Raw genomic sequence first — 25,519 nt, forward strand, 5'->3', positions numbered from 1 at the left:
GTGACATGCTACGAAATGCATTGGACTGACATGCAGAAAACTTTTCTGTTTCATGCTTCTGTTGAGTGATCTTAGGCCAAATAGATCTTGCTTCTGATTCCCCACCCAATATGAATAATGATAATAATATCTGTTGTAAAACAACTTGATATCCGTAGGTGAAGAGCTATTTATAAGAGCTAAATGTTATTACCACATGAATTCAGAAACCTGGGTCTTTCGTTTTTCCAGGTGGGTTAGTCCAGAGGAATACAAACTCTTAAGATCAAAGATGTGAAGAAGCAACAATAATTTGTTAGTACTGCCAGACAAATCTTGGTGGAAACAACTGACCAAATGTATTGTTTTCCCAAGGAAAGTGATGGCTTGCAGCTGAGAAAGAACTGGGACTACTTACGAAAAAAAAAAACAACACTGGAAATAACTTTATTGTATTGAAATACATTGTACACAATACACTCCAACTCAGAAGAAAATACAGCTTTTCCCAGGAGTATTATTCTACATTGAATACTTTTTTTCTACAATCATTAATTTTCTCATTTTTTCCAACATAAAGAAAGCATATCATTTTATGTAGCATATATCATAAAGCTGGGATTTACAAGGAAGCTAAAAGAAATTAGGTGTTCAAAATCCCAATGATATTCCCAGTTCCTTTGTAAATCCTATTTCTAATGTTCTGACAAGTACAATCAGGAGTTAGTTTGCTGCTTTTTGTACTTTCTGAGTTGTACAGATGAGTATTGGTCGTATCAAAAACATCCTCTCTCTACAAGGCCTGCACCGGTGTTCACTGCTAATGCATTTAAAGGAAAATAATTTTTATCTTTGTATTGATTAGCAGCAATTTTTGTCTTCAGGAATCAAACACCACACTCCTTTCTAAATAGGAACGTAATTAATTCCTCTTGTTCAACAATTAATTAGTTCACAGTTTCTACTTATGTATTGAACATGCATATTGACAGTTCTTTATGTGAAGAGGAAAGACATGAGTAAACAGCACACATATTTCAGTCACACTTTGCAAAGATAGGTCTTAGCAACATCATACAGTGTGTTTCATGAGAGAACTGTACTCTTCTACCAGTTTCTTCTTCTCGTTTAATTTTTCCAATATAGCATCCATTAAGTATGAGGCAAACGGAAACTGAAAAAGAAACATAGTAAGAAAAATGATCATTGAACTTTATTTTCTTCATGTGAAAAACACTTATTAAATATCTTTAAACCATTAGCTTTCACTTAGTTCTGACAACTACCACACATGCACACATCTGATCTTTAAAGTTCACCCACCTGGTTAGTGTCTGAAAATTTGCTCTCTATCATAAAAATGATAAAAGAACAGAGTAAAATGAAAAAGATAAACGCCTTATTGAACAATTCATGCTTTACTGACCGTGTTAATGATGTAAACTGCAGTACCAGCATCTCTGTCATTTATCTTCAATCAGCTGATCAATAAGAGGTTACAGTCAACTCTAGGGCATGCAGAAATGGTAGTGTATGTTCACTACTCTCAGGAGGATGAGACAGAACTACAGTACAGCTCTCAATGCTGCGGCAACTGCCTTAGACTCACACATGAAAACTTGTAAATAAAAAAAAACAAAGCAAAACAAAACCCCAAACCCCAAAAGCTCCAATTGCATTGATTGGGATGTTACACAAATGTCTGCTCCTCTAAAACATGATACTAAAAAATTGTATTTACATATTTACAGAGAAAAGTGAAAATCTCTTTTATATCTCCTCTGATACAAGAGATGTATTCGCACAATGGACATCTTCAAAGAAAGCTATTTGGTTTATTTTTCAGTGTTATTACTATAATGCTTAAAGAGGTTTTCTTTCACAGTCTTGGTGCACCAGTGCAGTGTATGCTGCAAAGTACTTTTGGAGGTGGTACAAAACACTAGTCATTGCAGCTCCACCCAGAGGGTGGTTGGCAGAGCACCAGAGGAGAGCTGAACAGTTTTCATTCACCCTTGGAAAGTCTCTGTCAGCTTCACAGAGCTCTGTCAGCTTTCCTGAACTCCTGGTGAGACCAGCGGTGACCAAGGGGTCAGTCCCACATCAGAAGTAACAGCTGATGCTCATATCAGAAGGAGAGATAATTTTACCTTAATAAGGCCACCAGAAATAAATTAGGTAAAATATAGCAGGTGGTTGAGCAGGCCAATCACCAGCTTCCTCTGCTTTTCACAACTGTAGTTCAAGGCAATACTTTTGCGTCTAGAACCACTTTCTAGTTCCACATTTGAGTATTGCTGCCCTGATTTTATTTTTCAGTGCAATATTTCATCTTAAAGAGAAAACTGTATGGTACTTACATCAGATAGAATACTGCCTGTTTCCTAGATATACAAAACAAAAAATATAAACCAACCAAACAAAAAAACCCAGCCATAAAAGTACATCAAATACAAATGCTGGTGCAATGTCTGAACTAATATACAGATATGAATCTAAATACTGATATTTATAATTACTAACAAGTCAGAAAAAAAATCTAAAATGGTAGCAAGGAAAATCCTGTTAATAGCAAGCATCTGTCATGAAGTGGCTGTAGTGGCAATCCTACATGTTGCTCAACAGTCACTTTGCAATTACAGAAAAAGGATGATAATATGCATTATTTTCCTTTTCTACAGGAAAGGGGGTTTTGAAGGGCTGGTACCTGCTGGCCAGACATGTCTCCATCTGTCATAAGTAACTTCTATCTATGGTACGAATTTTCTAGTAGACATCTACACCTGTCAGCTTTCTCCTGTACGCTACTGTGATGACTTTTTGGGGAATAGAGGGATGCAATTCACTGAGCACAAATGTATTCAGACTAATATAAGACATAATCTTATCTGAAATGCTGTGACACTTACTTGCTACTGTGCTTTAAAAACACTGACCCCAGCATCCCGTTAACTCTAATTGCTCTCCCTCCTTGTCTAAATATGTTTTTTATGAGAACACTATACCATTACCTCAAAGTCTCTAATTCTTCTTCCCTAGCTTGACTACATTCATTTCTGATACATTTCACCTCCTTAATGTTGTGCCTGAGATGAATGGTTTCTTATTGATGTCTCTGGCTCATATAATTCTAGCTACATTTTACTTGCTGCTCACTACTCTCTGTGGCTTCCATGTCATAGCAAAGTGATCTTTCAAGAACTTTTTCCATTTAAATCATTCATTTAAATCAAGAGCATTTGAAAGTTGAACGTTATGTCATTCTTTCAACATTTGTTGGTTTCAGAGAAAGTGCCTAATGTTTTTATCTGGTTTTCTTTCCATACAGACACCCAGAACTGGATGATCTCTACAGTCTTCATCTTTAATATAAGCCTGTCAGATTTACTTTTAATGATGGCTCTGTAACTATCCTGGGAAGCTTCCCTCTACATTTCTCCCCAGAACTTCACAACCGTTGAAGATGTCTCTACTCCAAAGTATTCATCCCAGCTTCCAAACCTGCCATATGCTTGGGGAAGGCTTTGGGAGTTCAGTGAGTGCTAAATGCACACCTAAGGAGTGAAAGCTTGTTTATACCACTGATAATTATATATTTTAATACAGAATGATACTTTCTTCAAATGTTTTCCAGTTATCTGTGCCACAGCCAATTTATCTGAATACTAAGCAGTAACAATGATAGCGATCCTAAATCAGTACATTATAGCAGGCTTTAAGAGAAGTAGTATTTAATTGATTTGTATAAATTCAGAAAATTTGATAGCGCAAACTATATTATTTATTTATCTTTACCAGAATTATAGATTTCTTCTTTGATAATAGAAAGCCATATGAATGAAATGGCGTATTTCTTACACAACTTATCAGACAGATATCTTGGTGTATGGATAACTGTAAGGTAATATGATCCTAAAGAGTCAGGAATGCAGAGAGCTATTTCTCTCACCTATTTATTCTGACCTTGAGTATACTTCTTTCGGAGATCCCTTCATAAAAAATAAACTAGTAATATTTATCGACTTTACACGACACAACTGAGTCTCACTCAGCCAAATGCATAAATATACGCTGATCTGCCAGTGAAAAGACACATAATGAATGCAAGGCAATGTTGTTATTCTAATGAGACATAACATTTCCTTTCACAGAGTACAATGTTACTTGGCCTCTGCTTCACAATTTCTAAAATGTGTTAACATAAAAATAAAAGTATTTAATTTCTGGAATACATGAATTAGTGGTTACACCTATTTTAAATCTCCCTATATGGATCATCAGTATAATCTGCCCAACAAAACTATTGAAACACACTGCAAAGCTGCCTCAAATTGAATTAAGTGAACCACAAAGAACATCCTGAAATAAAACTAAAGAAACTCAGATTATAATGACAAAAACCTCCTAATTTCACTATAAACTAAAAGTCAAAGTTTAAAAAAAATAGAGAAATGCTTCACTTCACTATTGTTCTTTGTCCATTCTGCTTTGTGATGGCTGTATATATGTGATTATATAACTATATATGCGCCTGTCTGTATTCTTATCCTGAGCCATCAAGCCAATCTCTCCTTGTTTTCAGTCCAAGACAAGTGATGTAATGTGGTGTTGTTTCTGTGCATAAGATAAAACATAGATTTATACCATAATGGATTGTCAGTGCACAGGACTGAGCTCCTATTCTCGTAATGACAAGAAAATCATGGTTACTTTCTGATGGTCTGATACCAATGTTAATGGTGCCCCGGATATGGCTCAGACTGCACTGGTGCTGCTTTTTAAGGTGCAAGTACTTGAAACACCTGGTGATGCTGGCAGTGGCCAGCGTGCACATGTGTGTTTATGCATGCGTGAATACATGGGTGCATGTGAGCAGAGGACAGGCAATGACCATAGACCTGTTCAAAGAGAAGAAGACAGACACAGGCTGGAGGGACGCTAATGAAAGCAAAGCAGGCAAGTTCCAACCCAAGAAATTTGAGGGGAAACAACCAGAGCTGTAGTGCACATTCCTAGATGACACCAGAGGAAATCTACATTTAGAAGCCAGTTCAAATCCTAAAAAGGGGTTGGGTAAAATCCCTACCGATGAAGAGTGAATATACTGCTCCAAGCCCTGTTCTAGAGATGGATTGTACACATACCTACAGAAACCCCACAGAACAGAGGGGAGGCAGTTTTTCTGGAAGTCTTCACCATTGGAATATGATTTGTAGGTTCATAACGAGGTCATGAAAGGAAAGATTTTATTAGGCAGTTTTGTTTGGCGAGATGTGATACCCTGAGCAGTACATGAGGAGGGAGGGAAGGCAAGTGCTGCTGTATATCTGATAAGGGACTTGCTAAATTAATGCTGTCATTTGGTTCAATGCTTGGAAGAGTTAGGCAGATGATTTGTATTTTATTAAAAAATAGTTCTTGGAGACTACAGGCAGTAATCTGGATTGGGCTAACATGCTGTACTCACGTGCAAAATTATTAATGGATTGTTCTGAGATGCTGTTCCTTACAGTCACAATGAGTGAAAGCCTTGGGTAGTACAAGAAATCTTGTCTAACCTATGTGAAAAGAAGTCATCGTCGTGATATAGCTATATAAGTTTCCTATGATGGGAAAAAGCTAGAGAAGGTTGATGGTTTGTTTTTTTTTTTTCTTTTTATGATTACGAAAAGACAGTGCTACTATACTGTGCCAGGTTCAAATAATAAAGACATACACACCCAGGTGTGAGGGAGAAAGTAGGTAAAAGCCTCATCACTTGCCATACAAGCTGCAAAACCATGTACATAATGGATAACCATACTTGTTCCCTCCTCTCCCAAATACCATGAACTGCTCAAAACTCAATGGTCTATAATGTGATATCTCTCCCAGCTTCTTTCTCCCATGCCCAATCACTAATGTATAATCAGCCTGATGTCTCTATACATGTCTCAGATACCCCTGTGCAGGTAGCAGATATCTGCATGCACTCCTGTGAAGCCTCTCCATATACAGGTTCTTCATAAGCAAGAGAACCTTTTACCTTTTATCCTAATGTCAGTTATTAAGATGTTTCATTTTTATACTTTAGTGAGAACACTCTTGTCATTGGGTGTTAATGTACAAATACAAAAAGGCAACTGAAAAAACACTTGTTGGCCATTTAAGACATAGGTTTTCACAATCACAATTGTGATTTCACAATCACAATAAGTGATTTTTGCCAGCTCTGCAGAATTCAGAACATGACTGTACTTTTTGATTGTATGATTCTTAATTACAGAATAACATCTTGATGCAGAGACGTCTCTATCAAATTGTAAGCTTCTTAGCAGTGGTGTAGTTTCTTCACAAGTGTTTCTACAGTAGTTGATAAAATAAGGAGACACAAAGTCTGAGTGGAGCCTGTGAGCTTCAGGAATGCAAAAATATTTATCACTGAAATATTAACATTCTTGTAAAGCTGACAGAAATTAGACTTCTTTAAGTCATAGGGGTATGGAAAATAAAGGTACAGATGAAGTGTAAGACAGAGTTGTGCTATCCTTTATCATTACACTTTAGGGGAATCTATAAAATGACAGTAAAAAGCAACTAGTGCTTCTCTCAGTCCCCCCCAAAATTCTAATGCAGCAGTAAAATGGCGTATGTCAGTAATAAAAATAAAATGGCTATGACATTTTAAATGTTATCGTACTGTCACAGCGGAATAAAATTAGCTTGAAGAATGATCTAAAGGGATATGATGCAGTTCATTATGTATAACAGCAACAGCAGCAGTTTCCCAGTGTTCATAAAGGCTTCTCCATTAAATTTACCTCCAGTCAATAATTAGGAGTCCACAAATAAACCTAGGCAATTAAATCAATACTGCTGGGCAATTATGTTCCAAAGTCCTGGCTCAATGGCACAAAAAGACACTATATCAAACTGCAATATTAAGTGATCTGATGCAATTTTCAACCGAACATTTTCTCAGAATAACAGAAAAGGGCAAGCCTGCATCTTTGTTCAGGATGCAAACGGGTACACAGTTTGCCAACCTGTATCATTAAGCGAGCAGTCTGTTATGAGCAAAGTCCTGACAGAAAGCTTTCATTTCACTTTAAGCTTTTATTTTCTGATCAGAAGTATTACCAGCACCTACTGAAGGAAACCACAACCAAACTCTCTACAAGATATCAGTTAAGCATTTCAAAGGGCATAGAGCTCTTCCATGAGCTGCTCCCTAAGAGAGAGACCCAGAAATCTTAGCAGTTTCCATCCATGTAACTTAACATGGACAGCAATGAAAAGCAGAGCTGGCTGCTCCCAAAAAGCACTATTTTCCTCATGATTCTAAAGATGGTTGGCTTGCCAAGAATTACTTTTACCCTCACAGCTCCTTCTGAGGAACCCCACAAGATGGAGCAAAAATCACTGAAAACCACTATTAACTTGTCCACAAACTGATACAGCTAAGAGCAATGATCTCCCCTACCCTTAGCTAACATTTGCAATCCTAATATCGCTGGTTACATAGTCAACAACACCCTCACTCTCCGTGCCCCGGTTTTTGCTGTCTGTATCAGACAAAGAGAAGTGATGAAATTCTCCTCAGGATTTTTTAATGATCTGCCAAAGAATGATAACAAAAAATAGAATAAGAATTCTCTGTCGTATTCCATGAATCTGATTCCTATTTTGTAGTCCATAATATAGACAGAATCTTGAAATTTATAGATTTTTTAAAAATTCTTAAAATTAAGGCAATTTAGTGAATAGAAATATTCGTGCTTTTAGTGCTGACTTCCATGTAACACTCTGAGGTTAAATTAAAATGCCCGTATTTCTGACGAAGCCAGCAAAAGCAAACTGATACTTCCATCCCCTCCACTGCAGCAATTAAGCAGTCTTAGTGGTAGTAAGCTTTGATAATGAAAGAGGGAAAACTGTCATTTCTTAAAAATCTGGTCATAGGACACAATCTAGACACAAAAGCTATTAATGATAAAATACATAAATCTGAATGTTGTTGTTCCCTTGAAATGGCTTTCAAAATATTTTCAATCATTCACATTCTTAACAGGAATTAACTACCTTGCTAATGGACTCATGCTAGTGAATATGCATTAGGAACACTGGATTTATAAATCAAATCTTATTTCTTTTCAGACATCAGCTACCCATCATCTGAATAAAGGAGACAACTAAAATATAGTGGAAAAGTTTCAAGAGTCAGTGTATGTTGTCAGTGATGTCCAAACAAAAGCTGACTATGGCTAGAAAAGCAGGGCTCTCACCTGCCAATAAACTGCCCTTGATCACTTACAAGAGGGGAGCATCCCAGCAGACTCTGTGTGTATTAAAAAAAAGACTTGAAAGAGAAGAAAAAGTATCACACAGGTCACAGCGGCAGTCTCAATGGACCCCTCAGGGATTTCTGCTAGTCTCAGCCTTGTCATCCTCTATGCAGCTTTCCTCTCTGCCCAGAAAATGTCGATAGGAAAATGTTTGAGGGGCCTCTGGTGGAAATTTTTTCATTCTTTCTGCATTGACAGGATGCCAAATCAATATTTACTTCCCACTAACAAGCTGCTCGAGGTCTCAGTAGAAAATATTGTAGAGAATGCGGGAAGACACGATAATAAACAGCTGTCTGGCTATGAGGAAAACATGAATTGACTGGAAACAGGTCCACAGTAAAAGGTCACTGAAACCCATGAACTCCTCAGGTGTCCATATCAACTACTAACTTTAAAGGCACATAATAAAAAATCTCTTTTTCCTAAGAGGTGTGAGAGAATGGATCCTTTTCACTCTGGCAAGCATTACACACTGTCTCAGTAATTCAATTAAAACATTTGCCAAGATCTGTGCTGGTTTTCTCCAGCATTGCTTCACTGGTTTCAGCTGTTAAGTTAGCTATCACGAATCCTTGGTTGACATCTCTTCAGTTTTATCCAGTGACTCTTATTTTAAGAGTAATAAAAAGGAAATGCTAAAACCCAAGGATTTTACATTGCCTTATCACAGCATAGTTTGGGACCATCAATGGCAACATAATTACAAATGCAATGGATTACTTACGACCTAAAAACATATAGCTGCTCAGAGTAGAAAGTTATAATTCATTAAGGGAGGATGCAAATTTAGCACCTGTGCTTCAAGAAGTTTCTGTATATACTGCAGCCATTCTTTATCTTTTTCAAATTCCATTTTTGTCTTTGCTGTTTCCTAAAAATAGAAAAATATAACAGACACAATATTTTGACACCACCTGAGAAGAACATCATGAACAATAAAGGAAATGTGTAACTGGATATACACTAAATAAATAGCATGTAGAAGTGGGAACTATGCTTGCAGAACTAGTTATCTGAAGCATATACACCAAGTATGAGGGCTCTGTTAAATTTATAAACCTATCCTTGTCTGTGATTGTCCCTAAAAATGTGCACAGCATGTTCTTTTCACATGAATATACAGGTATACGTGTGATCTATGTGTAAATTTTATGAGTTCAATGTAAAGGTTCCTGAGTCTACACACTGATAAATGGAATATGTATCTAAAATTTTTTTAGTGTAAATTCATTAGCTGTATTTTAGATTTGTTTTCTATTTATACTTAAGTATATTTGCGTGTTTTACACATACGTTCACAACAGTGATTATAACAAAATATATAGAATGTAGAAATTACTTTGAGAATAAGGTAAGCATGGAACAATTCTGCCAGAGTGAATCACTTTACAGGGGTGTATAACTATTAGTAAACAGGGCAGGGATTGGTCCATTTTATTTGTATTCATGAATGTAATCCATATCAGAGCATACATATACAATGCACCTTTATTTTACCAACGTGAAAACTCTCTTCTGTGACTTCTGTAACATAAAGCTCCAATAAGGCTAAATCTAAGTCATCACCAGAGTACTGCTACAGCCCAATAATGGCCAACTCCTAGACACTCTTATTAAAGTAAATGTACAGGCTTTTTCGTGTATTGTTTGATCAGGGTTAAATAAATCTGGATAAGCAATCCTATTACTGTATCTATTTAATAGAGGGTGATTTGATGAAACAATATCAAATATTTCATAGTAAATTGTATGATAGAATCAACAAAAAAAGGCAATGGATAACCCCAGGATCCATCTGTCTACTAGAAATACTTTTAATAGGTATCACAATTCAAGAAAGGAAGCATAAACTGAATCAATCAGGCACAGCAAGACATGTTCTAATTTTGTTTTCATTAATGCAGAAGTCTATTTAAAATGTACAACCCTCCCGAATAGTCTCATGAAAAAGGAAACTACTAAGGATTTTCAAATAATGTCTCTACACCTACATGCTCAAAACAGTATATTTATGTTTTATTTATGCATGCCCAAAGTCTTGCCACCTTATGAGTCTCTAACCTGACCTTTTTATTTAAATCCAACTGTTCTATTCTTTCTGTGCTGGATGCTGCACAATGAAATGCCAGTCTTTACCTCAAAATCCTCTTCCTCAAGAATGGAAATATACAGCATCTTCCGATCTAGCCCCTTTTTACTGAAGAGTCCTTAAAATAACTTACCTCATCATCTTCTACTTCTAGTATCTCCTCAAGATCAGTTGTTGAAACATTAAGGATAGATGCTGCCAATTGAACAGACTCTTGGGAAAGACCCTTTTTGCACGCTCTCACTTCTCCAGTTTTTTTTGCCTGTTTGATTTTTGTTCTCAGCTCTTGTACGCTGTGCTGTAACTCTCTGGTTAGAGCCTGGAAGATGCAAGCAAACAATACTCTGTTGCAATTTTTCTTAAAGTGCAAACACTATGGAAAAAACAGTATCATTTAGACTAAGCTCCTTTAGATGGGAATTATCTTCATTTTGTGTTATTGGTTCAATAGGATACATGCTGTAATATTAAATAACATGGTATTTAGAACACAAAATACGAATTAATACATTAAAACAGAAAATGTTCTTAAATATAGGTACATTTTTTTATTCTTTAGCTAAATAACTGTATTCATAATGCCATCAGTAGCAAGACAAAGCAGCTTCCGCAGAATCGATTAAAAATCTTTTCCTGATCCAGTCTACCAGAAATGTTCTTGAAATAACAACAGAAGTGTCAGGCTTTACTGTGGTCAAACAGAGATCTTTTTAAAGCTTATTCATACCTCACTGCATGAAGAAACACCCGTATACCTCTTTATTCAAAACCTGAAAATTTGGTTCCCATCCAGACAGGGTAATTCAAAACTGTGCTGGCTACTGATTCTTCCTGATACAATTTTCACAATCTAAATCATCACAGTAGTGGTTATCCATTGTTGATAAGCAGCATATCCTTGGAGCACACAAGCCCACCGTATTATTATTCAAGGCTTGCATAGGAAGGATTGTATTCTCGTAAGCAGCTGGCGCATACAGAAGGCCTAGCCAGGCCAGGCAGTCTCTTTGCAACGGTGCTTTTAGCAGATAGTAGGTGTTTTAAACAGATACCAGCTCAGGCACTGGGAGGAAGATCAGGTGCCAGATCAGAACCACTGCAATTGTTCTTTAACCCTGGCTTTGACAAGGTCTTAAGCAGGGGTGCCAAGAGAAGTCTCAATTTTAGATCCCATTTCTGCTCTTGAAGCCTTTTAGTTAGTTTTAAGCAAGAACTAGAGCTTGATAGGATGTCTCATGCTGCTAGTGCTGCATAATTAAACTGCCTTTATTATCATTACTACTATTACTAGTGACTAATAAAGACAATAATAAAAAGGACAATTTTTCTATGATCATTTCTGAAATGTGGTATGCACCCCTAAGCCAGAAAGATGCTCACAGCTTAAAAAAAAAATCCAGAAAAACAGAAGAATACTATCAAAAGAAAACTGTTTGAAAGGTTTAAATGATAGGAAAGGAGAACCATTATCTGGAGTGGAAAAAAACGGGATTACCAGGATTTAGTAAAGCTGATGTAAAAACCTAGGAAAAGTAAAAAAATAGAGAGATGACTAGACAAAAAATTGTACTTGTGGTTAACGGGAAATAAGAAACCCAGCAGGGGTGAGACCACTCTCCTTTGTTTATTTAAAACTAAAATAAGAGAAACGGTATGAAACATTCTGCTGAAAAGACTGTTGACCTGAATGAAAGCTGAATGGAATCCAAACTTGATTTTGGTTTTTCTTCCCCAACACCACACAATACTGATCTTGAATAATACCTTCCACAGCTGTACATGAGCCAAACTGCACAACAAAGAATTGATGGTTCAAGTTCCTACCTCTCCTATTCCTAAAGTTCTCTGGTTCAGTGCAATAACACTAAGCATTAGGATAAATTATTGGTTGTATAACTGAAGTTATTTTGTTTCAATATTTATGGAAGTATGACAAAAGCATTTGGTCAAAAGCAGAGCAAGACAATTTTATTTAAAAATTGTTGGCTGAGAGCATTAACTCATTGTCAGAAGATCCTCCTAGCATATTCAACTTTCATGACTCAAACAGAACTGTGATTGTCAACACAGACACTTTGGCTGAGTTTAAAATGAGAGAATAAGGTTTTCTTTCGATCGTCATATGTGGGGCTATCTTATTAAACTATCTCTCACCAGTAGCTGATAAACTTCTGAAAATTCTTTTTCTGCAGAGTGCCTTCATCTCATAGAAACTGACTGCAGAATTATGAAGGCTGTTTATTGGCATTTGGGGTAAAGTACTCTACAGCCTCTAGTGTATTCAAAACACAGTCATTAGAGAGCATTTGCTGATATATTTCAAAGAAAGCACAACAGATTCATCTGATTCCAAGATTTGTTTATTTTTCTACCACTTCTCAACTTAACATTTTTCTGTATTTAGCTAAAATTTAATTATTAAAAACAAAATTACCCTACCAAAAATTTGGGGAGAGGTGGTACAATGAAATTTGTCCCATTTTCTGATTCAAGTGTGGGTCCCTCCATCCACAGTATTTCCAACAAAATATCTTGTACATAGACAGAGCTGAGAGGAATGAAGAAACATGAAATGTTATGGGCAGAGAGCTAGGGCAACTTGGACCAAGCTCATAGAAAGAAATGCACTAAGAGAGGAGAAAGCCCCAAGTAGAAAAGCACACACTGTGAAAAAAAATTACAGATAAATCACAATATGTTTTTGTAGCATTCGAAATGGTCCAACAGTAAATTGGCTCCTGCAACACGTAGGAGATGTATTTGACAATGGAAAAATAAGATCAACTGTACTTTTTCAATCAAATTGAATCAGCTTCCCAAATTTTAAAAGTAAAGAGATCTCTCTCAGACATAGGTCATCAGACTAGAAGATGCACATTTGTATACTGGTGCAAAGAGGAAATGTAAATTAAAGAAGTAAATATCAAGGAAATTAACTGCAAAGCCACATGGAAAGACTACAAATAATGATAAATAGCTAAGCACAGACAAACTAAAAGCATGATAATAAACAAAGTTAAACATTCATTTGAACATCTCAGACAACATACAACCATCGTTAGACAAAAGTCTTACGATATTATTAGATAAATTTTATGGGTGTATCCAAACTCCAAAAGAGGTTCATGATGCATGAACAAGATGATAGCAATAGCAACAGTGGAGCCCAGAAACTGCAACTCCACTGTGCTTGTCTTTTAGTTCAGAGTTCCAGAAAGGAAGATACCAGAAAGACCCTGAAGAATCTATAGCAGCAATCAAGGGGGGGGGGGAAGAAAGAAAAAGGAAGTTTAGACAAAAATCAAGGAAAGAGAAAATGACAACGAATAGGTTTTGATATGCAAGCATACACATTATATATAATCACAGTAGATCATATATAGCGGACTGGCACTTGAACACTTTAATTCCTTTTTTCCCTGAGTCGTTCTAATACATTAAAGCATGGGCTTTCACCATATGTGAAAAATAAGGCTACTTTACGGACTTTCAAATCGGACTCTCAGAGGCCAGCTATTTTTGAACCTGCCTTCTTCACGTTATTAAGTTGTAATAATGATGTTTTGAAATACATTTTTCACTGGATAAGTGTCCTACCTTAAAAAAGATAGCCTCCCTACGATTTTAAGTTGCTTTTTCTGTTGTTATATCCTCATCTGTCATATACAAATATATACATGTGCTAAATTGTTTACTTATTAGTGATTTCATTTATATGTCAGTTCATGCTTTACTACAGAAATGTTCAATGTCAAAGCCACACAGGTCTTTAACTGAGTTGTGAAGAACCATTTCCAAACTGAAAATGACAAAAACTTAAGAGTTAACCAACACAGGTTTTGTTGGTGAGTGTACTGAAGCCAGTATAATATTGTTCTTTGATTAAGAAATTGATCCAATGCATACTGGAGCGAAGGTGTAGGATTTTAAACTAAAACATTTCCCACTGTGTATTTCAGAATTGCTTGTTTTTAAACTTATAAGCATACATAGGTGATACAAACTGCCTGCAATGAAATCAATGCAGAATATGACTTCAGTACTGTATTGATGTATGATAACAATGCCTTTATTAGTACTAGTAATACCAGGATTTGATCTTTTCTCTTTGTTTTTCTTTGGTGTCAAATCTAGGGGATATTTTGTTAGTAAAGCCATTTTCCCAACTTAGATGTTACTGTAAGAGTTATTCCTGTGGGACACACTTAGCTGCTACCAGCCAACTACGAGAGGAATCCCTGATTAATTCCTGAAAACAAATCTACAACACATCTTGTCAGACCAGTGCAATTGCTACTGGTCCGACTAGAAAAAAAACAAGACTAAAATTCTAACAACATGAGCTTAAAGTACCCAGCTCTTTTTAATCAGTAGCAATTGTTGGATTATCTACCAACTCCATATGGTTATATAGAATATATCACATCTACTGAGTTGCATACAGTTCTAAAATATCTCCCTTATAAGCCTTTTTACTTTATATTCACCACCCAAAATATTCATTCTTAAGATAATAGTTTTCAATATTAGTCTCTGCACACATACACTTTTTAGCAGTATATCTTTTGCCAGTTTTGAGATGTATAAAGACAAAGGTCTTTTTTTCATTTAAAAGGTCATATTTAATTAAACACTCAAAGAAGCTGTGGTGATACACAGATCCTGACAACACACTATTAATCAGGTCTTTACATCCCCAAAAGCTCTGACACTAGTTGATCCTGGAATTGACACAAATTGATCAATGGCCCCAAGTAATGCCATATGAACAAGTCAATGCCTAAAATTATTCTTGTAATTACCATGTTAATTTACACACTCTATTGTTATTGTTTGTAGTATAATAAAACTTAATGGCCCCAAGACAGACCAAAGTCTGATGCTAGCACTGTAGTTACATATAGCTAGATTGCAGTCTTGCACTGATGCAGATCTCATGGCAGCAGCCATGGCTTAGAATCATAGAATCGTTTAGGTTGGAAAAGACCTTTAAGATCATCAAGTCCAACTGTTAACCTAGCACTGCCAAGTCCACCATTAAACCATGTCCTGGTTTAATGCACCACATCTACCCGGTAAATACCTGCAGGGATGGCAACTCATCCACTTCCCTGGGCAGCCTGTTCAGTGCCTGACTACCCTTTCAGTGAAAAAATTTTTCCTAATATCCAACCTAAGCCTCCCCTGGCAGGACTTACATTAGTTATGGAAAATTTTAAGCTTTACTGTGCTTTGTACAATAGCAATAATGTTGTGATGGGTCTGGCTGGGGTGGAGTTAATTGTCTTCTAGCAGCTCCTATGGTGCAGTGTTTTGGATTTATGACTGAAACAGTGTTGATGACAACACACCAGCTATTGCTGAGCAGTGCTTGCACAGCGTCGATGCTTTCTCTATTTCCCACCCTGTGCCCTGAGCCAGTAGGCTGGAATGCACAAGAAGCAGGGAGGGGACACACTTGGGACAGATGACCTGAATTGACCAAAGGGACATTTCATACCATGTAACTCTTGCACAACAATAAAAACTGAGGGGGATGGGCGATCGGTCAGGCAGGTAACCACTGCTCAGAGACTGGATGGGCATTGGCCTACATCCCTTGGGGTTTTTTTTCCCCCTCTTTCCTTCAGTTATTAAACTGTCCTTACCTCAACACATGAGTTTTCTTTCTTCCTATTCTCTCCCCAGACTCGCTGGGGCCAGGGAGTGAGCAAGCAACTATGTGGTGTTTAGCTGCTGGCTAGGGTCAACCAGCCACAAATGTACAGAACAGTATAATATACAGGACAATTCTATACATAGTATTTTGTGTGTAGTTCAATATGAAAGTGTCTTTAGAGACATGTAATGTGTTCTTAGAAACTTGCTTGTTTTGTAGATTGGGATGATTTAAGGATGTGACCCAGATCATTACACCAAAAATGAAATGGAAAATCTTTTCTGAAACAAGGTTAGTTTCCTAAAGAAACAGAAGTATTGTGAAGATGTTGCAGCTGTCTGTGGAAAACAAGATCTAAATTTCACAGAACTCAACACTGAGTTTAAAGAACTTCTCTACTTTTGTGGTAGAACAACTATTGCTGGCCTAAGGTTAGGGCAGATCCTAGTGCTGTAAAAGGTTGAGAGCATTACCACTCCAAACAGCTCACAATCAACAAGATGTAACAGAATGAATGGACAAAGTGACACAAAGAGTTGACGTTATGCACTGTTTCAGCAGCTGAAACAAGCATTCAAGTTTCTTCAGTGAACGTATAGTTATTTGGTCCTTACTGCCTCTCTAAAAATGACTTTCAAAATACTTCCAGTAATAACGTTTAAACTGATCTCACAGCATGATTGCTGTATGTCAGAGAAAAGAAAAACCCTTCTATAGTAATTTCACTTTTTTATACATATTATTTAAGTTACCTCAACTAGCTCCTTCACTTGAACAAATACACCTTCTAGGCATAACTTTTTTCGATCAGAAAAGGGACAAGAGTGTAACAAGAAATAAAGACAAGACAGACCACTGCAATAGATTTGTCTGGCCAAGGGCTCTAACATGTAGCATTCTGACCCATGGGAATGAGTCAGCCTCAGGAGGTTAACTTAATTCTTATGATCCCCAGAGATCACATGTGATTTCAGAGACTCCAGCAGAAGCCCTGAAAATAGAGTGTAAAGGTGTAGAGGAGATATAGACTAGTCTTATATTCTTCCACCAACTTTAGTATTCAGTACCAACCGAGAACACTATTGCCAAATATTAAAGTGGTAGTGATATTATTTTACCAATGTTACGAGGTCACACTTACAATGTGGCGTGTTGGTTTTATTTACCTGTCTTCAGTCACAGTTTCTGCTTTAGTTCTAAAATTTACAAACATATATGTTCAAGCTACGTGGCTCAGCTCTTGGATTTATTTGTACATATTTGGAGGAATTAAGATAGACTTTTATTATCTTTTCCATTAAGAATAAAGTAAACGAGCAAGCTGTAAAATGCATTAAAACACAAACAAAACAAGAAGATACACAAAAGGGAATATCAGAGTGACAATATTATTTAAAAGCTAGCGGAGCTGAAAAGTTTCAAAGGCTAATTCAATAAAGAGCTAAAAGGGAGAAATACATCCAGTAAAGCTAGGTATCAGATTGATACATGTGATTTAAAATAAACAATCTTATGTTGATTGGCACTGACAATAGTGCTCACAACTTCACAGAGATCAGTGGAAGATGAAAGCACACACTGCCTGGAAGAAATGCCTCACCTGATGACCTGTAAGAATCCCATTTTACATAAAGATTGAGAAATTGCAGTATGTACATACAAAATAACGTGGTATTGCAGTTGCATCTACAACCTGATTTTCCACATCCATTAATTAATACAAGCAAATCTGAACATACATGAGCATAACTAAGGATCTAACAGATAAGATCTGAAAAATTAATTGAAGTCATTTAAAATACTACCAGCCTCTTCTACCCTTGTGGCAAAAGCTATCTCCAGTTTGCAGTCCAACCTCCTCGCTCACTCTGCCTTCTTCATGGCTCTGAACTATTGATGACAGACTGTGAACTAGAAAAGGTGAATTCAGTAATATCCCAAACCCAATTATAGTAAGAACATCTGGAAAAGTGTAGACAGATTTGCACAGTATTGTTTTTCATGTACTAAAGCTAAACCCACCACAGCTTTCCTGACAAAGCCCTTGAGTCACACAGTATAAAAGGGGCCTCAGGATTTCAGTATTTGAACACAAAACTCAGCTTCCTGGCATTTAGAACTGCAGATCCAAAACCCAGTTAAAATGCAATAAGGAAGAAGAGTATTAAGGTACAAATGACAGAAATGAGAAACTGTGTTGCATAAAATTTGATAATCTGATTCCTATCACAGGTAAGATTTGAATTTGTACAACTACGCTGGCTTAAGTTGTGTTATTCCTGCTTGCCATTAGGGGAATAGAGGGGAGAAAGTCTCACTTAGCTGGCAACTTTAAATACTATATTTCTCCACATTTCTCAAAAATACCTTTGCTACCAATCTCATCCTACATCCTCTACCAAAATACCATTCCTTCTTGAGTCAATACCATTGAAAACAAATTATTTCTTTATAACCATTTATTTTCAAGTACGAAATTAAGAATGTTCTTTTGATGGCATATTCTTAACCAGCTCCAGGTGTGGAAAAGCATAGGGAAGAATATTAAAAATATTTCAACCTATATTTGACATTTCTAAGAAAAGGAAATTGAATACATTGTGCTATGTCCTACAAGATAGTTCAATTTATTTACAAATTAAAAGAAAAGTGACTTAAGTCATGGCCAGTTTTTAATTCCAGATTGTTTTCAAAACAAACCATATTTAAACAAAGATGCAGCAATGGACTTATTACGGACAATTACAATGTAGTTTATATTTCTGTAGAGAAATACACAATATATATTTAAGAGTACACTTATGTGTTTTGAAATTTCCCTTTGTGATCCAAAATTAGATATTTTTTTATTACTGGTCTGCTTTTTCTCTTTTTCTTTTCTAATCCTCTCTTGATAACTGTTTAGCTATCACATTTTCATTTATGCCTGAAATCTTGTCTTAAAAATCTGTTTCTTTTCATAGCATTCTTTGTAACATGACTTCAGGTAGAATGAAGCCCCTCTTATTGCATCAGCTGGGCACCACAGTTATAGAACATAGAGCAGATACTCTACTGATACGAGGGACATTTGGTCATATATAATATTACAGCTTTACGGTTATCTAACCTCTCCTGTACATTAGGCTTTAAGACTGTCAAAAACTTAAGTTGTAGACCCAAATGTTTTCAGACTGATGCTTTTTTTTTAAGTATCAGCACACACTCCATGGTTTTCATTGTACCCTTACTAAATTTTCAAGACAATTACCATGTTTTGTGACCTACAACAGGGAAAAAATAATAGTTTTCTTTATAGCAGAGAATGAGTTGAAATATGTATAATCAGCATGGGATGACAGGCAGAATATTTCTGTCAAAATATATTGGTTTCTAAAATTATATTTATGTGAAATGGGCAATAATAATAATTTAAAGTCCTATTTACTTCAGCATTTAAGTCCTACCTCATTTACATTAATTTTTTCCCTGCTGTAAATTCTTTGGTTTCAACAGAATTACCTCTGATTTACACAGGTGCTAGCAAAACTAGCATCATTCCTTTAAAACATCATATATTACAGTTATTTATACAGAAAAAAAAAAAAAGGCACTGACAGAGATTAGAGCTTCACATATGTGTAGTAAGAGATGCCTGGGATCTCAGAGAGTTTATTATCTGAACAGTTAGGGCAGACAAAGTCAGGACAGTGATACCAGACATGGCAAACAAAGAATATTCAGGGCAGACCAAGAAATACTGAGGTGAAGCAACACTGCAAAGGTCACATAGCAGGTCAGTGACCAAGATGTGAAGAGCACCAAGATCTCATGATACTCAGTTCACTGTCTGAGCTCATGCTATCTTTCTGCAGAAACACAAGCAAAGCATAAAAACTATAAGCCAGTTGCCCTGTGTAAGACCACTGCACTGCTGAAACAATTGTGTTCGAAACCTAATTTAAGAGGTCAGCTCTGGCATTACTTATACTCTTCAAAAAGTTCCATAAATCTTATTAACTCTGTTTTCTTAAAATACTGTCACTTGTTTTTTTATGATTCCACCCTCCTAGAGCTCTTCCCACCTCTCTGTAGCTCTTTTGGCATGTCTGTTGGGGAATCCCCTCAGCTCCCACCTTTCTAAGTTATTGTGGAGACTTCACAAGGCTCTGTATGTGGGTGCTTTCTGTTCTCTCTGCTTCAGCTTGCTCTCTTAGTAATCTGATCAACACACATTGAACAATTATTTCTACATGAACTCTTAAATAAATCATTACTGGACAACTTTCTCCTCCTTTCCAAGTGTTCCTGCTTTTCCTGTCATTTTGCTAAAAAGCTTTCCAATCACTTCAAGCCCAGAGCTTTACTATATGCTTTGTACTTATGCATCCATCCTTCAAGTCTTCCAGTTAGCCCTTTTTCCAGTCAACATAGTTTCTATCTTTTACACCCCGAACTGGCCATTATCTTTAAGCTAGGCATCCTTCTTAGTATCTCCAGATTATGCACAGGGCTGAGTATCAGCTTTAAAAAGCAGTCTCTCCAAGCCATTTAAAGGAAGTGCAAGTGGATCTATACCTTTCGAGGGAGTGCACTGCAGAGTCTCCAAGCTGCTCCCAGCTGAGCCTGCTGCAGTCTCGTTTTCTGAAAAACTTAGATTTTTTTTTTTTTTTTCCTTAAAGCAGAAAAGGAAGTTATTTGCAAGTGGTGAAAATAGTTTCCTGTTCAGCTCTAGTTTGTTGGCTTTGTTAACACAGTATCTACTATTAAAAAGTCACGGTCTATGAGAATGGTTCCTAGGCACTCTAAGAAACATGAAAGTAGCACTAATATCAACAAAATCACCTGTGTGAGTCAGACATGCATCTAAACTTTGCACAAGACGTACATGTGCAGCTACAGAAACCTGCATACCTTGCAATTTGGTTACATAGGTTGAACAATTTAAATAAATTCCTCTAAACTCTTAATACAGAAGGGGATATAAAAAAAAAAAAATCCAACATATTTTAAGCTACATCTGTTATCATCTTTACCTATCATAGTAAAAAACCAAAGTGAAGTGCTATCCTTCTAAGCGTAAAAGCAAAGAAAAAGAAGAGTAAGGAAAAGCTTTTCAAAATCTTTCTATTTATTCTTTATTTTTAGTAATCAAGATTTTATCCATTAAGACAGCTACATTATATGCTGTTCCTGGCATACTGTATGCATCACTAACCATATGCCTTCTGTAAACTATAAGAGTTCAGCCATTCACTTCATTCATTAAAATTCACAGGGCCTATTATTCTGTTTACAGTCTAATAGATATTCACTGTCACTATTCAGGCCTCTGATTCAATTTGCCTAAATCCCAGATGCAGAGTAATCCTGATGGAGATTAGCTTAATTTATCACCAATTTCTTCTCAGAACCATGAAAGGTTGGTATTTCATAATAAAAGCTGTGTTTCTCCTTTTTTCCTAAAGCAACACGCATAGTGAAAAAGAAGCAATAAATGCCTAATTGTTTTTCAATGGTGAGATTTTTTCAGTTACGCAAATTTTGCTTTGCATATAGGACATCTTCTCTTAAAGGTGTGTATTCTGCAGATAAGAATACTGATTCTCATCAGACTGGAACGCATCCCTGTAACCAAATATTATGTTGATTCTGACTGAACACAGATTGGCAGACTCATCATCTACTCCATACAATACAAAATAATCACTCTGGGTGCACTTTTCTAGGTAAAGTGTTGACAGTTTGGAGTGTAATAAATGAAATATAATTGTCTTTTGGCTTTTAAGTGTTCCCAGTGGGAAACATTTTCTAGCAACTTGAAGTCATGTTAAAAGGTGTCCACTTTCAAATCAAAACTGACCGTGCTGATTTACGTAAGTGATACTATCTGCTGTTGTTTGCAAAATGTCCCAGTGACCTCCTGAAGAAAGCTTTGTTTGATTAAACAACATTTCCAGATTTGCACGGTTCATATACAATTGTGTAAACTTTTTAAAATAAATCAATTTTCATCTGCACAGCAAACTATAGTTCTATTTCAATAAAAAGTTAGTCCATTTTTGCCAATTATAAAATCTTACCATTACCTATTATGCTTTGCATTTTTAGAAGAATAAACAAATCGTCATTCAAGTAGCATCTCGCATCTGATGTGAGTACCCATGTAAAAAGCATGTTCTGTACACCTTGGGCCTGGAAGAAGTTGGAGCAGTAGTAGTGCCAAGGAGACGGAATCCACAGGGTTTGAGAATACATTCACCAATGGAAACATCCTGTGAAGAATATTTCTTACTGTCTCACCATAACTGGAAAATTCCGAGTTCCCTGCAAGGATTTACTTCTATCCAAAAAAATGACTTTGTAGCTGGAGGTATAGGCAGTAGCAGTGTACTTGTGTTGCTCTCTTGTTGGAAAGGAGCTGATAAAAAGCAACTGGATATTTCCCAAATATTTGAGCCTTCCAACCCAACTACTAATTATCTCTTTTTTTTTTTTTTTTTGGTGAGATAAAGAGCAAATAGGACGTCACCTGCATATGGCCATTCTGTGAAGAACATGTTTCCTGGCAATGCTCTATCTTCCGCAACACAGAACAGTTCAAGAGTAAAAGACAACAATGGTAAACAACAGGAATGTGCCAAATGACAGGAATTTTTGACATATGATTCTGTAATTCTGTGAAAGTGGTGAGTCGTTAATTAGATTTATTCTTTGTAACAGGAAGAAGTTTCATGTGACATTTTCAATTAGCACTGCCACTAAAGGGTAGTCCCAGCATCTCTAGCCTGCAACCATGTAAACCTGTCCCTGCTCTGACACTCTGTGGTACACAAAAGCTGGTGCTCTGGGTTTTCAAAAGGTTAACTGCATTTTCATGAGCTAGCTCACAACTGACCCACATAATATTTATGATGACATTTCATAAATGGAGGTGGGAGGAAGTTTCATAGGGGCAGAAATGAGCAGTGAGGGTCACTCAGAGGTGGAACTTTTTAACAGAAGTGGTAACTTACCTTCAACTGCATATTAAACTACAGGCCAAGATAGCAGAGAGAAAATATGCCATGCCAAAATTGATGCCAGGATTCAAGGTAAACTGGAAAAAGGTAAGAGAGACTGACATATATTGGGTTATAAAGTAAGCTGACTGAATGGCAAATGACTGGCAGAACATCACTCGGCCAAGCAGAGGTGGAATAAGGCCTCTGATACGTGTGGCCGCATGTAGCTGTACGTCAAACAACAGAGCAAGGGGGAAATGCACCTAGCTTAAGTCCTGCTCTGAGTAGCAGAAATGAGGGCAGATGTCTTAAGAGAGTGAGTGTTAGATCCCCAAGTAGATCCACTAAGCTTGCCAAGTAAACTGCCATGGGTCTTGATTTTGGCAGTCAATTCTATCAGATGGTTATACTGGAGACCTATCAAGAACAATGCCAGAACAGACCAGATGTGAACTGTGCTTCAGTGGGTATCCTCTGTGGAGGGTACACAAGTCCCAAATCACAGAGGCATTATGGAAGTAAGAAATGCATTCAACTGACTTTGAAGCATTCAGCTGCCATTACCTATTTATTACAGCCACAGCTGAATATAGGTGCCTTATCAAAACTTCAAAACATCTTCCTCAAGGTCAGAAAAGTTCTGACATTTTCATGCTCAGGCAGATGTCATCACTGCAGATTAACTTATAAAAATGAGTTTTGCTGGTGTACAAGTTGAATGGGACAGACAACACTACTGAGTCTTGAGCTAGTCAAAGTCTAGGTGAGCTAAAAAAAAAAGTATAGAATTCCTGCAGAATTAGACAGGATTTTGGACAGTTTCTTAGCAAACTAGTATGCTGTACCATATTTTTGATAGACATCCAGTCAAGTAGTCTAATAGCATTTTTTTAACTTTATCCAATGGCTGTTTTCTGCATGTGTTGTCACAGGTACTACAAACACAACAAAGAACATTTTGGTCTCATTGCTGTGCTGCTCATAACTGGCAAGATCCACCTGAGGATCTGATAGAGCAAAACATGTTATAGAAAATATTGAACAATGGTATACTATAGAAATTGGATGCATCGTTCAAAGAGAATTTATGGTGCTGATGGAAGCTGGGTGATGAAAACATGTAGTTTTATAAAATGCATCTAAAATACTTCCAGAGTCATCTGGTCCCTCTTACAGGTAGTTTGAGTTCTTCTGTACTAAAAATGTTTTATTGTGCCTAGCTTACATTATACTTACAGTCTTACTTTCATTATTATTTATCAGTCTTCATAAATGCCATTGACAAATTTTATCAGGATTTGATATCTAATACTGTGAAAATGTTTAATAGTCAAGTTTAGCTCTGATCTTTACAGAACTCTAGAAGCACCTAATTTTCATTAATTACTTTTCAGATCAACCACACAGGCCATTTTTAATCCATTTAACATATTATTGATATTGCATAGCCTACATTTTTTATCTGAACGTCTCAGTGTTAGGTCAGACATCTTAAAAACCAGTATATTAAAATGAAAAGCAACCTTTATCAGCTGACTTGTACTGCCTTCCAGAAAAGAAATCAGATTTATTCAATGCAACTTATTTTCCATAAAACCATTCTAAGAAGTATAACTATACTCCTACGCTTTAATACTTTAATAATTGAATTTCATATAAGATTTTTATTATTTTGGCCAGAAATGAGGTCAGACTAACTGACTTAAAAATACCTATCCTGACTGCCTTTTCTGAGTATCGACTCAATATTATCATTCCTTTAGACTACTCTAATACTCATGGCAGTGTTATAGTATATATACACTTACTTTGAACACTTATACAAAATGAGGATCAGCAAGAGTAAAATTCCTTAACCATCCGTACAAAGTTCTAAGCTATAAAAGTTCTCAATTTAAAAATAGTATTTCTTTCTTGAAATTGTTTAAAATCATCCATTGGCTACTAAGAGACGGGGGGATGTTTCATCATCTTCATATAACATCAGCCTACTTCCTTCCAGATACAAAACACAAATAGTCATACAAGACTTCTAACTTTACATAGTTACAGAGTTGTTTTATCTAGTAATGGGTCGTATCTACACTATAAAAGCTATCTTATTACTAGCACATTTTTAAATCCTGCCACTTTACTATTGTTCTTGGCCTTGCTACCCACAGATTTCCTCTTGATATCTTTAGCCTCTTCTCCATCCTCCATACTCTATTGCTGCTCATACTTTCAGATTATCTATAATCCATTTTCCACTTCCTTTATATTGCCTTTTTATTTCTAAACATTGTGTTCTCTTTCCTATCAAACTGAAATAGATATTTATAAGAAGCTGCCCTCTAATTATGGAACTGTGGTTTTTTGATTACTTAATAAACTGTTACTGTGCACAATTTCTATTCATATTTTCTACTAGTCTATATCTTCCTCATAACAGCTTTGGAGAAATGAGCTGCTTTGAATCAATCTATTTTAGGTGCCGTCCTGG

The 25,519-nt window shown here is 36.3% G+C and overlaps 1 protein-coding gene across 1 annotated transcript in view; it reads right to left on the bottom strand.

Annotated features, from left to right (window-relative positions):
- Positions 1-410: 410 nt before the first annotated feature.
- CNTLN (centlein) overlaps positions 411-25,519 on the bottom strand; it is a 196,653-nt gene continuing 171,544 nt past the window's right edge. The window contains exons 25-27 of the mRNA XM_087741617.1: positions 10,529-10,714; positions 9,100-9,177; positions 411-1,153 (exon numbers count right to left, since the gene is read on the bottom strand). Of these exons, the coding sequence (XP_087597743.1) occupies positions 1,052-1,153; positions 9,100-9,177; positions 10,529-10,714 (366 nt within the window). The 3' untranslated portion in view covers positions 411-1,051. The remainder of the gene's footprint in view (positions 1,154-9,099; positions 9,178-10,528; positions 10,715-25,519) is intronic.

Source organism: Nipponia nippon, unplaced genomic scaffold, assembly GCF_047370975.1.
Source record: "Nipponia nippon isolate SJK-2023a ecotype South Korea unplaced genomic scaffold, ASM4737097v1 scaffold_8, whole genome shotgun sequence".
NCBI lineage: Eukaryota > Metazoa > Chordata > Aves > Pelecaniformes > Threskiornithidae > Nipponia > Nipponia nippon.